This window comes from Amphiprion ocellaris, chromosome 12, assembly GCF_022539595.1.
Source record: "Amphiprion ocellaris isolate individual 3 ecotype Okinawa chromosome 12, ASM2253959v1, whole genome shotgun sequence".
Lineage (NCBI taxonomy): Eukaryota > Metazoa > Chordata > Actinopteri > Pomacentridae > Amphiprion > Amphiprion ocellaris.
The window spans coordinates 7,504,948-7,519,897 of record NC_072777.1 but is presented as its reverse complement, the minus strand read 5'-3'; the positions used below and the strand labels follow the sequence as shown (position 1 = coordinate 7,519,897).

Below are 14,950 nucleotides of genomic sequence, written 5' to 3'. Positions count from 1 at the left end.
TATATGACCACAGGGCAAGCAAAATGCTGCAAAACACAAAAAACACAATCAGGACTCGACAGGCTTCTCAACAGACTCAGCCAAGTTGCCACCACACACACTTAAATGTTTGCCTGAGCAGCAACAACAATCTAAAGCAACACTAAGAACAGTACACAGCTGATATCAGATTCAGTGCCAAGATAATGTATGTCATCATCAAGTCATGTTATAGAAGATATCAAACCTTCCCTTCATCTGAAGACAAAGTCCATCCTCCTTTCTCTCTTTATAGAGTTTAATAACACAGTTGCAAAACATACTGGTTGAAGAGTAGTGCTACAAACTGAGCATGCTCAGGGCTTTTTCTGGAATTGGACTGAAGATGTCTGTTCCAGAGGCAGTAGATGCTAGAATGGCTACCATAAAATTGACAAATGCATGCACCCAGATAATTCTGCTGAAGGAAAGCCAAGAGGTCAGCAGAGCTTTATCCTTTAAAATCAGACAGGTCATATATTACAGTCAATTATGAATCTTCCTGGGTTACACTGGAGAAGGCCACATCCAAGACTTTTTTCTGATACCTCTGAAACTATAGAGGGTTAGAAGGAAGAGGATGTTATCTGGACAAGGATGTTGCTGATACATTGTGCCAGTATCCCCTTGTGTTTGACCTCTTCATGCTCTTGGCACAGGTGTTTAATGTGCACTGCATATGTAATAACCCCCCAATCACCCTCTCTTCTTCAATGACATCATAAATCTCATCCATTTTCATCAGACATGAAGTATATGTGGAGCATTTTATTATGCAGTATTCCAAACAGCAAAAAGCACAATTTTAAAATTCCAGATTAATGGGTGATCATTGCTACAACTTACATTTTTTTTGTAAAATTTAGACAGAAATGAATAGCTCTGTTATTGCTGAGCCAAAATGATTGACATTTTAAAAAAAAAAATCGGAATCATTCTGAATCTGATAATTCCTTTAAGCACTATGTTATCGTTACCATTAGTTTTTCATTCTTTTTATTATTTTGTGACCCATCAGACTGCTGCCTACTAGTGGGACACATGCCTACAGAGTCACATGGATGGCAGCAAATCACAGCTTGAAGTTTCAGGTAATTCTTTTTCTAAGATGTGGAATAAACAACCTGAAATTCAGCCATAAATTACAAATGACTTATTCATATTCATCAATGACCAATCAATTTTTTTCATTTCAAGACTCAGATGACACTCAGGAAGTCCACCCCCCTTTATCCACAGCCACAACACTCTCTTCATGCAGCCCTGAGTTGAGCCTCTCAGGTTATTTTTGGGGTCAGCTGTCATTTGTCCCGTCAGTAGGACCCTCCTCCTCCTCCTCCTCCTCCTCCTCCTCCTCCTCCTCCTCCTCCTCCTCCTCCTCCTCCTCCTCCTCCTCCTCTGCTTTGTCTGCCTGTCGCTGTCTCTTCTTCACCTCCTCTCCTTCACTCCACTGATCCTGGTAAGGCTCTTTTTCATTTCACGTCTCTTCCCAAATCTCTTGTTTTACTCGCTTTTCACTATCATCAATTTCTGTTGCTTCTGCTCATTTCCGCATTTGCTTGGAAAAAAAAGGAGAAACAGATGTTTCTCAAGTGTTTTTTTTTTTTTTTTTTTTAAACAGATAATTTAATTCTACTGCGGTGCACTGAATAATGTACACCGCATAGGAAAATGACATGAGGAGCTTCTATAATGGCTGCCATGTCACAATAAATTGCTTGGTCACTGACAGTGTGTTTGTCTGTCCAGCCTTTCAGCTCTTTAAGACTCCCTGTAATTGTAATATAGGGGACGGGGAAATACTTGGATTTTAAAACTAGTTTTCAGAATTTTGGCAGTAGTACTTGATAGTGGTCTGTGTAGTGAATATTGTGTGATGTCTGTAATAAGTTCTTAGGTGTTTTTAGGCCTACACCTGCTTCAGCTTCGTTTCAGACTGTTCCCTTTGCCACATTTAGTATGTTAGATGTTTTATCATCTTCCTGCTAAACTTGGATCAGTTTTCAAGTTTTATTATCATAGTTTTTGTGGGTTCCACCTTCCTCTGCTTCAGTTTATCTATGTTGCCTGTTTCTGGTATTTTTTGCTCATTCTGCCGGTTAGTTTTTTCTGTTTGCTTACTACAAACTCATGCATTTACATTGTGGGAATGGTAGCAAATTGTCACGGAGGAAGGCAAAATGGACGTGAAATATATAGCTGAAGACTGTATTTGAAGGATTATTGTGCAGAAACCTTACCCCAACATTCTGAATAACAAATAAAATCTCAAAGGCTGATTTCAAAGATGACTCTTCTGAGGTTGCAGTTTATATGGCAGCAGTGACACAACAATGGCCTTAACATAGCTTTGAGGCTCATTATTACAGTAATTTGCATAGCACAAACAACAGTTTACAAAGTGTTTTGACAGGATACCCAGAAGGTAAAATAACAGCAGGACCAGTAAGTTAGACAGTAGGGCCAAACAAAGACCTGGTGAAATTAAGATAAAGATAAAATGAGAAGACAGCACACACCAAAATATGCAATATATTGTCATTTTAATGATTCTAAGAACTTAACACATTGCTCAACTTCTGTGTTTTTGCTATTAAAGTTTGGATTAATTTCCATTATTTTGGCCACCACCTGCTGATTAGGAATAAGGGGTTGAACACGTGTGTGCTTCTACATATCCATCAAGTAAAAATAATATCATGAGTTGTTTATTTTTGTTGTGGTCAACAGCTTGAATCCAGGGGGAGGGGCTTCAAGTGGTTGCGTAACATAGAGGGTGGAGTACAGTGTAGGTGGTTCATGATATGAAGCAGGTCAAAGGACTAATTATCTGACTCACATTCCCGTGTTTCTGCATGTACAGTATGTGTGTGTGTGTGTGTGTGTGTGTGTGTGTGTGTGTGTGTGTGTGTGTGTGTGTGTGTGTGTGTGTGTGTGTGTGTGTGTGTGTGTGTGTGTGTGTGTGTGTGTGGCTGTAACAAGCAGTGTGACCATATTTGGATGCTCTCAGAATAGAAGACACTACAACAGGTGGGGTCTGCAGAGTCACAGAGTGGAGGGGTGGCAGCTCACACAGCTAAATTTAACTCTACAGATACAATAACGGTGGCAGCCGGGATGTTGCGACATAGCTGTGAGGATAAACAGCCATGAAATACATCTACACACACACGCACTCAAAACACACACACAAAGAAAGGAGCCATGGGTTTGACCTATGAGCATCTGTCATGTTGGTGTCCACCCAAATGCTTTTCATTATTTCCACTGACACCCTTAAACCATCCAGCGCTCTAGAACGGAAATAATACATTGATTCATCCATTAGGTGATTAATACAAGTGAAGTGTTTGGAAGCGGGGTGGTCTAACCCACTTTTTGTAGTTTTTTGAAGAATGGTCTAACATTGGAAGTGCCACTCTAACACTATATTTGGGTTGTGGGTTAGACCACCTTGCCACTAAAATCTAGATCATAAAAAAATTACAGAAATTTTATAAAACCCAATTTGAGTTTTTTGTGAGTTAGACCACTCTGCTTCTAACCCCCTAATGTGGCCAATATCTTTTCACAGTTGGTCTGACCAAATGCGTAATACATTAACCTGTTCAGTTTCTACATTAAACATGATAACATATCTGTTATTTCTCTTTTGCTTGGTAGTTCCTGCTCTGAACCATTCATTTTTAAGGTAAACGGCGGATGGATGATGGTAATATGACCTTACCAGAGGTTTTATGAATATTAATTAATTGACAAACAGAAAACTAAACTAAAGCAATTTAATTAAACACTACTTTACAATAAAGTAGTACAATTGAAGAAGTGCAAGACGGGCACCAAAAATAGAGTTTATATAGATTTTTACATGTTTTTAACAAATCTGTGATTAATTATATGTAACAATATGAAGTATATGGACATTTTAGATTCTACCTTTCCTGATCCAGTCGCAGCATTTGATGGATTTTTGCGTTTGGAGCTTCTTGCTTAACTTTTCTGCCTCCTGTTTTCTGCTTTGTCCTCACAAACCACCATAACTTGTAGCTTCATAAGATTAAACTAAGTCTGACTCCCCTCACAGAAGCTGGTGATTCACAGCGTGTTGGTGTTAAACATCACTGAGCTTAAATTGACTCGTGTGAGCTGCCAACATAAAATGAAGCACCACAGAAGTTTCACTTTTAAATCCACGGCAGACTCGCTGACAGACTGCCGTGATTCATCACATCAAACACGCAGAGTTTTATGAAGCAGAGTTTAGAGATTCATTCAAAATGCAGGCAGCTGACAGATATTCGTACATTAGAGTGACACAGAATTTGTTCATTTTATTGAAGGAGCTCTAACAAGATGCCAATTTGCTATTTAGCTGAATGGTTTCTACATTTAATTTACTTTAATTAAAGAAACAACAGAGGTAGTGCATGAAAAATTATTTTCATTAGACTCGAATCTAAACAGATTTGCAGCCATGTTGGTACCACATCCAAAGGGCTGCCTGTTGAAGCAGTTTCTAAATACTCCAAAAAAAAAAAAAACCTGTGTGACAAGAGTAAAATCAAAGTATCTTTGACTTTTATAATTGATAAGTTCTGTACCTTCCTATGCTAAGTGCTAAGAGATGACATATGTTGTGAATTTGCACTATGTAAATATACTGTAGTTGAATTGTCTATGTCTAAGACAGTATGTCTTTTCATTTCTGAACATGCCAATGAACAAACTCTAACTGCACATATAGAGAAATGACTGTATATTCTGTCCAGAACACTGAGGATGGAGAAAGCAGCTGAGGTGCTGTTGCCCCCCCAACCTGACAAGATGTCTCCCCCTCTGGATCCTCAGAGCTCAGAGGGTGAGGTGGCAACATCTAGAGGTTGCGCCTCTTCCTTCGACCATATGGAGGAGTTCCATCGACGACTGGAGGACATCATCAGCACCTACGGCTCTGCAATCGGCCTCCAGGACAAACCGGTGGGTTTTGCAACGAGAACAATTCAAAGTTTACACAACCTGTGGATTGATTTCTGTACGTTGTTGCGCTGTGGAGGGACAAACATTTGAGCAAGGGCTTTGTATTGCTTTGGATGTAACAGAGTGTGGTGGAGGCAGAGATGGAGAAGATGAAGGAGGAGGCCAAAGGTGACATCACAGTTTCCATGGACACAGGTGAGGCAACAAGATGTTATAAGAGTGATGCTGTCAGCAGGATGCTGCTGTTTGTTGGTGCCCTTTAAAACTCTTATAAACATAGATGGATTAGTCCTGTCCTTTACTGTGGGCCGCTACTGACCTCCCACCATCACCAAGTTCCCATAAAATCACAGTGTGTGGTCATTTGATTGAACAAAGCTTTATGGAAGAATAATGATGATCACGTGATGAGAATATAAGCTCTAATTAACCAGCAGAGTCAATAAGCCTGTGTCTTGTGGCTCATTGAGGTGTGGAGCAGCTGACCTTTGACTTTGGTAATATAGGCTTGATTGCAATGACACATAAGAATGTTTAACCTGCTACATGTAAGGTTAAAGAGATAGTCCTTTAATTTAGTTGTGGGCGAGAAATATTGTAAGCAAATTGACACAGTACTAGGTATGGATATATTGAAAATTAGTCCATAAAATGCATCAGCTCCACAAACATCCAACCCTATGTGCCATAATGTAGCTTTATATGGCTTGCTGTATAAACAAACAGTCAGGCAATAATCCTCAAGAGATAAAATGCAAATTTTTTTGTTGAAATTATTACTCAATCTGCTCATTTGAGAGGTTGCAGTTTGTGGTGCTCTTGAACTGATCACATAGAAAAGATTTTCAGATATTATGTGCACCTGTAGGTCATTTAAAGGTTTTGATTTGAAGTCTTCTTGTCAAAATAGTATTCAAAATAATAATAAAACACAACATATGGAATAAAACATGCCATTAATACCAAATATAGTAAGAAACAAAGTGAAATCCTTTCTGTCACAATATAGAAATGATTATTTAAACAGGTCAGTAAAAAAATATTTTCTTCTCCCCAGATATCTCCCTCATCATGCAGAGTCTGAACGAGCTCTCGTCCCCAGAACAGAAACTGGAAGATCTGGTCAGAAAGTACGCTGAAATGGTGAGAAAGTCTTTCTCAGCCGTACAGATAAACCTTTAACAGCAAAGACCATTACAGTGTTTCACAGTGTTTGCTTTGTGGACCGTTTTTACATGGAAACATACAACTAGACCAAAAACAAGCTTGCTAACCTCTACCTGTGTGTGTTTACAGGCAGCCTTGCGGCGCTGTGATGAGCAGAGGCTGTGTGTCCTGCAGCAGAAACTGTCCATCCTGCAGGAGGAGCGGAAGCAGCTGCAGGCCGAGCGTCGCAGTGGTGTAGCAGCTCGCAGCAAACTGGAGACTCTGTGCAGAGAGCTGCAGTCACACTACAACGTCATGAGGGTAAGTAGGAAAGCTGGGAGTGGGTGTATGGTCACTGCATTGTGCCATGTTCACTATGTTGGGATCAAGAGTGTCAAAATATTAATCATTTAACCAGACTTTTCAAAAAGTACACTACAGCCCACTTATTTATATAGTATACTTCCGTGTGAATACATGAAGAGCGTATCCTAAGTGTGTTATTTTTGACTCACTAACAGTGCTTAGTATGTTGATGATATAATCGCTTTGGCACTATTCAGACTCCTTCATTTTCTGCACACTTTGTAGGGTAAAATTTGCATTTTTCCTAGCCAGTTACTTTCAGCAACCCTGATCTTAATCAGGGCTGCACAGTAGCTTGGTGGTGAGCCCTTTCACCTTGCAGCTAGAAGATCTCCGGTTCATGTCCTCGCCTTCCCGGGATCTTTCTGCATGGAGTTTGAATCTTTTCCCTGTGCATGTGTGGGTTTTCTCCGGGTTCTTCCTCCCACACTCCAAAAACATGCTGAGGTTAATTGGTAACTCTAAATTGTCCATAGGTGTAAATGTGAGTGTGATTGTTTGTCCCTATATGTAGCTCTGTGATGGACTGTGACCTGTCCAGGGTGTCTCCTGCCTTCACCTGAGTCAGCTGAAATAGACTCCAGGGGCATTCAGATACTTGTCCTGAAGCCTCTCCAGTGTCATCTTGCCTGTTTGCTTTAGCTCTTTGTGGTGCTTAAAGGTGAACCATGGTTCAGTTTTCACCTCGCCGCACTCTGCAGCAAGTTTTCTTCAAGGATCTTTGTGTATTTGGCTGCATTCATCCTTCCCTCAGGTATGACCAGTCTCCATGTCCCTGTTCCCCTATAGCATGATGCTGCCGCCACCACGCCTCAGTGTAGTGATGGTATTAGCAGATGATGAGAAGTGCCTGCTCTTCACCAGACGTACTAGTGTTTGGAGATCTTCCCAAAGAGTTTGCGTCTCAACAGACCAGTAAACCTTTATTCCTTTCAATGAAGTTTGATAAAACTCCAAACAGGCTGCCATGTGTCTTTTACTCAGACCGCATTCATCAAGCTGTTCCACCAAGCTGGTTGTTCCTCCAGCAGGTTCTCAAGCTCTGCAGCAGACTTCTGCTGTTCAGTTAGAGAGATTGTTGGGTTCTTGGTCTTTTCCCTGACCTGCTCAGTTATTCAGTTTTGCTAGTAAGCTGATTCTATGATGAGTTTTATAGTTACTGAGACCACGGTACTCCTGGGAACACTCAGAGCTTTAGAAATAGTCTTTTACACTAGTCCCAAGAAGTCTACAGAGAGTTAATGGACTTCATATCTTGGGTTTTGTCTTGGTCTGGTGTCAGGTGTTTGGTCTCCAATGAGTTTAGTTTGCCACACATAGACTCAATCCAGTCCTAGACTCATCACAAGCATAATTAAAGCAAACTGGATGCAGCTGACCACTGTTTAGAGCCACAGCTAAGTTCCTGAATACTTTAATCAATGAGAGATTTCTTTTGACAAATTTAAGTGCAGCTTTATTATATCAAAGCATGATTTTTATTACGGAACAAAAAAAAATGCTCATCAGGCCAACGTGGCATGATGCAATAAAGTGGAGGAAAGAAAAATTAAACTAACAAACTAATTTTCTTTTCCCATCTTATACCATTTTCCATTGCCATAACTACTGCCTCCTCCTTTCTCCAGGAGGAGACTCTTCAGCGCTGCAAGGAGGATGAGGAGAAGAGGAAGGAGATCACCAGCCACTTCCAGACCATGCTGACAGAGATCCAGACTCAAATCGAGCAGCACAGTGCCCGAAACGACAAGCTGTGCCACGAAAACACCCATCTCACGGACAAACTGGAGAGTCTGATGAACCAGTGTGAGCGCAGGGAGGAGGTAAGAGGGTGAAAATAAGGCCAAAGGTCCAAGTATTCATTCTGCACAGAGCGTAAAACACCATTCAAATATGTTAAACTGGAACAGCCATATCGAAAAAGGGGTGTTGATCTTCAACACTATTTATCAGGTACTTATAGCACAGTCCTGAAATCCCTTCCCAGACAGTTTCACCACTGTTACCACACTGAGGCATCTCAGTGAATTAACTCTGAGGTGAACTAAGAAAGCCTTTTGGATGATGGGTAAAATGTTGTCAAGAACCAAAAAGAGTTGTCCAGTTATCTTCTACTGAAGCACAGGATTATCATGATAGTGAACGATGGTGCATCTACACAGTCTAAACTATAGAGTGAAAACAATTAGTTGATTATTGCCTGTCCTCGAGGTACTGACGTCTTGTTAGAGTTCACCCAATATCATACACACCCTCTTACTCAAGTGCACCTACAACATTTATATATATTGCATGTTTTTAGATATATTCTATAACACACCATCGCTAATATATCTGTGAGCTGCTATTTTTGATATTTTTTGATAATGACTTATTGACCAGAAAAGCAAAGTGCTTGTCTGACCTCTCTCACTTCTTGAAACTCTAGCAAATCTGATGCAACCGAAATGAAACACAACAATGCTTCTAAAAAAGCCTTCTGAAAATGGTGGAAGATCATCAACAGATTAAATAACAGAGACAGTAAGTGTTTGAGCTTCTTTCGGTTAAGGACGCTCCTCTTCCTGCAGAGTTTGGAGAAGATCAACAAGCACCGTGACCTGCACCACCAACTGACTGAAGCCAAACTGCAGCAGGCCAACGCTTTGCTGGCTGAAGCTGAGGACAAACACAAGAGAGAGAAGGAATACGTGAGTGAAAACCAGCACAGACGAACATTTGACACTATCAGAGACACCTTGTTTGTCAGTGGTGCCTCGATGGCTGAGTGACACACCCTGTCAAAACTGACAGTATAAGTACAAAATGTTATAAACATTATTTGTGAGTTAATGCTTTGCTGCAATTATATCTTCTTATCCTCAATTTTAGCATTTTTTTCCATTGAAAACAGTAAACGGACATTTTTTAAAAATAATTCTTAGATGACTTATGTTAGCCTTAATGCAACTGTCATTTTGTAACACCTTTCTGCAGTCACTGCTCTGGACTTTTGTTTTTTAAATCAATTAAATGCTTAATAACTTCTCATGTAAACACCACAGAATGCTGGGCATGTACTGAAATTACTGAATATATTCATCTCCGTAACATATAGATCAGTAAATACCATTACTAAAACAAAAAAGTAAAACATGAAGTCAGTTTGCCCATTTAAAGCAGATAACTTTTAATGTTTGGGGCACATTACAGTCGTTTGCATCATCTGAAGTTACTGCAGAAAGGTTTATTAATAAGATACAACAGTTATTGTCAATGAGATTATTAATTATTCAGTTTATTTCATGTATTCTGCTTAATGTTTCTGTTTATAGATTGGTTCCATTGATCCTTATTAATGTGTTCTTCTTCTCCTGCCATTTAATGAAACCAGATTTTTATTTATTCTATGTCATGCATTTGTCTTACACTTAAACCACACTGACATTAACTAAAGTGTATTACAGCATATGTGATACATCGGTGTCTATATTTCACGTGATTGTCAGTGTCCTAGTCTTATTGTTGACTCTATTACCAATAATACATCAGTTATCCTTATTATTACTGTATGAAGATCATGCAGATTGACTGTGTATTGTCTCTGTCACCGTAGTTGCTTAGGGAGGCTATTGACAAAACAAAGAAATGCTTCGCTATGAAGGAGCAGGAGCTGACCATGAAGAAGAAGGTAAAGAAACATGTGTAATGTGTCTCTGTCTGTTCTCTTCTAACCAGTTACTGGTTCAGGCTGCTGAGTGGAAACTGCAGGCTCAGACACTCAGAGAACAGGGGACTGTCATGCAGGCACAGGTGAATATTCACTGACCAAACTAACATGCTGACCTCCAGGACAGCTAGCCAGGGAGCAGCAGCAGGGTCCATTAATGCAGATGTAACTGTTCCAGGAGATACTGTTTTAGGAAAAAGTCAACAACAAGCTGTTTTAATTATTTAATATATTTATTTGATGTCTTTGGAGACATCAAAACAAACCAATAACATTCCATTTTTTAATCATTACGTCCATCTAGTTGGCATTTGGCCGCTTAGCTTTAAGACCAATAACTTTTCTCCCTTTTTTTCTCTGCTATGATTTAACTACTGTCTGATTTATGAGATAACAAAATTTAATTAAAATGTTGGTTTATTTTACCTCCATAAAACAGCCAAAGAGGAGCTAAATGTATTAGCTAGCCTAGCTAGCTTGAGTTACTGCAGTTTGTTTTTTTATCTGCTTTCTAACACATTTCCGCACAAGTTACTTTTCTGTTACACTATCTTATTCTATTTTTTCAGGAAAAAAAGTTGTCCCAAAATATTGTACAAAAAGTACATTCTAAATTTTGTCTGGTGAAAGTCTGATGATTGACACCTTGTAGTAGTAACTTGATCAACAGTGTTCAAGATTCCTTGTTTTGTTATTTAAGATGGAAGGTTACTATAAATTTGTCACTCACATCTTTACTGCAATTACAATATAAGTACAGTACATAAAAGCAGAATATTGTGTCTTTCACTTGCACAAAATTTGCAAATTATGGAGCAGCAACATTCATCAAGAAGTTGATGAATTTATTCTATTAAATTAATGGCCAGCTATTTTGATAATCCATTAAGCAGTTTGAGTCATTTTTTAAGTAAACACAGGTGGAACTTCTCTTATTCCAGCTTCTTAAGTGTGAATACTTTCTGGTTTCCTTCCTTCCAAATGACATTAAACTGACAGTCTTTATGAAGAGATTTTCTGGCATTGAATAGACCAAATAACTAATCAATTAATCAAGAAAATAATCAACAGATTAACTGACAAGCATCATGATTCAATCATGACTTGCACTCCTAGCATAGAGTTGGTCCGTTTGGGACTCCAAAAGGATTCAAGGTCTCCATCCATTTATTAGGGTTAGGCTTCAAAATCTATAATTCGATGGTGGCAGCAGCAGCAATTGAAAAAAAGTTTTAGCTGGTCATCATATCTGAAACTGAGGTTCAAGTGAGATTAATGTCCATCCATAAACTTTTGGAATTTTATGCTCAGGTCTGTCTGACTTTCCTGTTCTTCTTCTCCATCAACAGTTGACCCTCTATGCTCAGAAGTTTGACGAGTTTCAGGCAACACTGGCCAAAAGCAACGAAATCTACGTCCGATTCAAAAAGGAGATGGATAATGTAGGTGGTGACCTCTGTGGAAAGTGTTTGTTAGTGTGAGGGAGGTTTTTAGATGCTTTGTAAAGACTTACAGTACATGTATATGCCTAAGAAGTGAATATCTACATGTGGCTAATAACTGTTTTTTTGAATGACTGTTTTACAATCATCTTGTGTTATTTGAGGTTTGTCTGCCAGCTAGATAATCTTAGGAAGCATTTCACTTGTCTATGTTTCCTCTCCGATGTGTTTGTCTGACTTTGTTAATGTCAAACACATTTCAGATTCTGTCAGTGCAGCTCTACCATTTTAAACTATTTTCTTCTGCAGATGTCAGACAAGATGAAGAAGGTGGAGAAAGAGTCGAATCTGTGGAAAACAAGATTTGAGAACTGCAACAAGGCTCTGACTGATATGATTGAAGAGGTATGATGAAGCTGCTGATGAATTTGTTTGGGATTGGACTGAAACCTTTGTGTCTAAAGAGCCGCCGTGTGGTTCTTTGGTTAACAGCTGTGTAATGCTGCTATTTCTGACCTCATTTAATAACTGATTAACAAAAAAGAAATGAATTACCAGTGTAGTTTGCAGCCTTGATACATTGCATCCTCGGAATTAGATGAAGACGTCATTTCAGCATATAAACATAGGTGCTTACTGTAAATAGTATGAAATAATTGTGTGTATAACTTCTTCATACTTTCGGTTTCCGGAGTTGTAGAACCAACATCTTTATGAGTCCAAACTGTTGGACCTGATCTGAAACAGTCCTGTGTTCTCAAAAAAACAGAAAGAACACCAACTGTAGTATGTTAATTCATCAATAATCAGCATCATAATTATTCCATCCCTGCCTGATTGCAGCTATTTAAGCTGACTGCATTCTTTTGTGCATACTTTTCAATTGGTCTGTATAAAAACAGCCGGATGAAACTCCTATAATAGTTTAATAACTCCCATTATTTGTCTCGATGCAGTTTCTTTCTTATATTTGATGGACTCAATTTCAGTGAGCATCTATTCACATTAACATTGTGGATTTTGTTGCAGAGCTAAATACCACAGCACAGCTTGGTTTTAGGTCTAGTGAAAAAAGAGAGCCTGAGAACTTTACGGAGGTGATTTGCTGGATTTGTAGCATCCAAATGCACTAATATCATTTATCTAAAACTAACAGAAATTAACAAAAAAAGCTATTAAATTGTTAATCGCAGTGTGGCAGTTAATTGTCAACTAAAATTTTATGATCGCGCTCAAGCATATTGACAAAACAAATACAAATGAACACACAAACCTGCAACTTAAAGCAGACAGGTCAACCAAGTTAGACTGAGTATAGTTTGGACATAGTCAAACTTGGGTCTCAGGTCAGGTTTTGGTTCCTTCGAATTGAGCGGACCTGTGAAGACACTATTAAAAGTATGACAACAAAGCGTCACAAAACCTCATATCTATAGTAATTTTCCAATGGCACTCTGTTACAGCATCATCTTTTCTATTTCCTTGTCTCCCTTTCTTTGCTTCTGGTTTTCTCCATCTCCTCTCCGCCTCTTCCAGAGGACCGAGAAAAGCAAAGAGTACGACCTGTTCGTCCTGAAGATTCAGAAGCTGGAGAAACTTTGTCATGCCCTACAAGACGAAAGAAAAGTCCTCTATGACAAGATCAAGGAAGTTCGTCTCACTAATGCCAACATCCCGGGGAAGTACTTAGGTACCTCAAACCTTGGTGACAACCCCGACGCTGAAGGTGCCGACAAATCTGCCCTCCTGACTGCCGAGGAGCTCCAGGAGCTCCAGGCAGACGACCCGGTCCTAACAGAGGACATGAGCCGTCTGAGAGAGGAGCAGACCAAGCTGCAGCATTTCGCTGCCTCCCTGTTGGCCACACCTTCCGATGATGAAAAAGATGAAAATGATGATTTAGCCATTGAAGAAGACGACATTGCTTCTGCGTTTGGTCAGTTTAAAACCAAAACTCAGGTCAAAGAAGATGTGATTTCAGTTCCTGAGCAGGTGGAAAATGTAAAATTACAGGGAGCAGAATCTGATCTCCCACTGCCAGTCAAAGTTGAGGAGATTCAAAATCCAGTCGTCCCCACACCAGAAGCTGCTACACCTGAGCAGACGACCAGTGACACAATGCCACCACAACCAAATCTAAAGGTTCAGACACAAGTCGAGGTTGCAGAGATGCAACAAGTTCAACCCAGTAAGCAGATTCAGCAGCAGCAACCTGTTGCACCGGAGCCTGAAAACGCCAAGGTTGATCCACCAACAGAAGCAACAAAGGCTGAGATCCTGGAGGAGACTGGTGAGGTCAAACCAGTGGCCATGATGGAAGAGCGGAAGGCCCAGCAGCAGCCAACTGAACCAGAAGAAGCACCAACAACCTCAGCGTCTACTCCACCTCCTGCAAGCACATCTAAAACTGCTGCCTCCTCAGAAGTCAACTCTTCCAAGAGGCAGGCACCAAAGAAAAAGAAGAAGAGGAATGGCAAGAACGCTAGCTAAACTCTAGGTTATGCTAAACTGTAGGATGTGCAGATGGTGTGTGTGTGTGTGGTGTTATTTGGGGATAGTGAGTGTAACATAAACCTTACTGTGCCTTTGCAACTTCTTTTTGTAAAAGTTAAAATCTTTAGTTTGTCCCAGCTGGTGCAGCTGAGCGTTTCAACGATTCAATGTCTCCAGATGAGGACGGACAAATAAGCCAGCTGTATTTTACAGTTTAAATGTCAGAATGGAGAGTAAAGAGAGTAAAAGGCCGCATTGTCTGGGAAATTTAGTGAACAGAAGTGCTATGAGGAATACGTGAAGCATTGTGAAACAGTCATTGGTTGGTAATAATGCCGGTAGAAATGCATCTGTTTGAAACTAAAAATCATGTCGCATTAAGGCGACTCCAATAAAGCAATTTTTTTTGACAGATTTACATTTCTTCTGTTTTTACTTTCTATTTTTACTTTCTATTACTAATATTAATATTACTAAATTCTTCAGTATCTATATTCCTTGCATATCTGTGATACTTTTTAAATAATATAAACTACGCTTCCACACAGTGACACACACTTGTTATAAGACTGCAGTTTACCTTCTAATCTACAGTTTGGCTTAGATACAGTTTAGGTAATTGTGCTTCTGATCCATAGAGCCACAGAATGCACCTTTAGGCCTCACACTTGCAGAGGTGCTACTGAGTGAATTTTTGGGTTGCAATATACACTGCCTCTTTTGGGGTCACCCAGGCAATTTCATGTTTTTCATGTAAACTCACTCTTTTATTCATGTGCTAACATAACCGCACAAGGGT

At 39.6% G+C, this 14,950-nt stretch overlaps 1 protein-coding gene across 2 annotated transcripts; it reads left to right on the top strand.

The window, feature by feature from the left end:
- Nucleotides 1-1,362: 1,362 nt before the first annotated feature.
- On the top strand, nucleotides 1,363-14,565 carry txlnba (taxilin beta a). Of its 2 annotated transcripts, none has more exons than XM_023275498.3 (11): nucleotides 1,363-1,477; nucleotides 4,788-4,995; nucleotides 5,118-5,190; nucleotides 6,053-6,138; nucleotides 6,292-6,462; nucleotides 8,136-8,330; nucleotides 9,078-9,197; nucleotides 10,225-10,299; nucleotides 11,566-11,658; nucleotides 11,968-12,063; nucleotides 13,195-14,565. In XM_023275498.3, the coding sequence occupies exons 2-11, from the start codon at nucleotides 4,798-4,800 to the stop codon at nucleotides 14,146-14,148; spliced, it is 2,061 nt and encodes a 686-aa protein (XP_023131266.2). In that variant the 5' UTR covers nucleotides 1,363-1,477; nucleotides 4,788-4,797; the 3' UTR covers nucleotides 14,149-14,565. The 2 variants fall into 2 exon arrangements, with proteins under 2 accessions (XP_023131266.2, XP_023131265.2); XM_023275497.3 differs by lacking the exon at nucleotides 10,225-10,299 and adding an exon at nucleotides 10,103-10,177.
- Nucleotides 14,566-14,950: the final 385 nt, after the last annotated feature.

What these genes read in the sequence shown, in the direction of transcription:
- txlnba (XM_023275498.3), top strand. Translation starts at nt 4,798, where the DNA reads ATGGAGAAAGCAGCTGAGGTGCTGTTGCCCCCCCAACCTGACAAGATG. An exon ending in CACAGTTTCCATGGACACAG is followed by an intron (nt 5,191 to 6,052) that starts GTGAGGCAACAA and finishes TCTTCTCCCCAG; the next exon opens with ATATCTCCCTCATCATGCAG. An exon ending in TCAGAAAGTACGCTGAAATG is followed by an intron (nt 6,139 to 6,291) that starts GTGAGAAAGTCT and finishes GTGTGTTTACAG; the next exon opens with GCAGCCTTGCGGCGCTGTGA.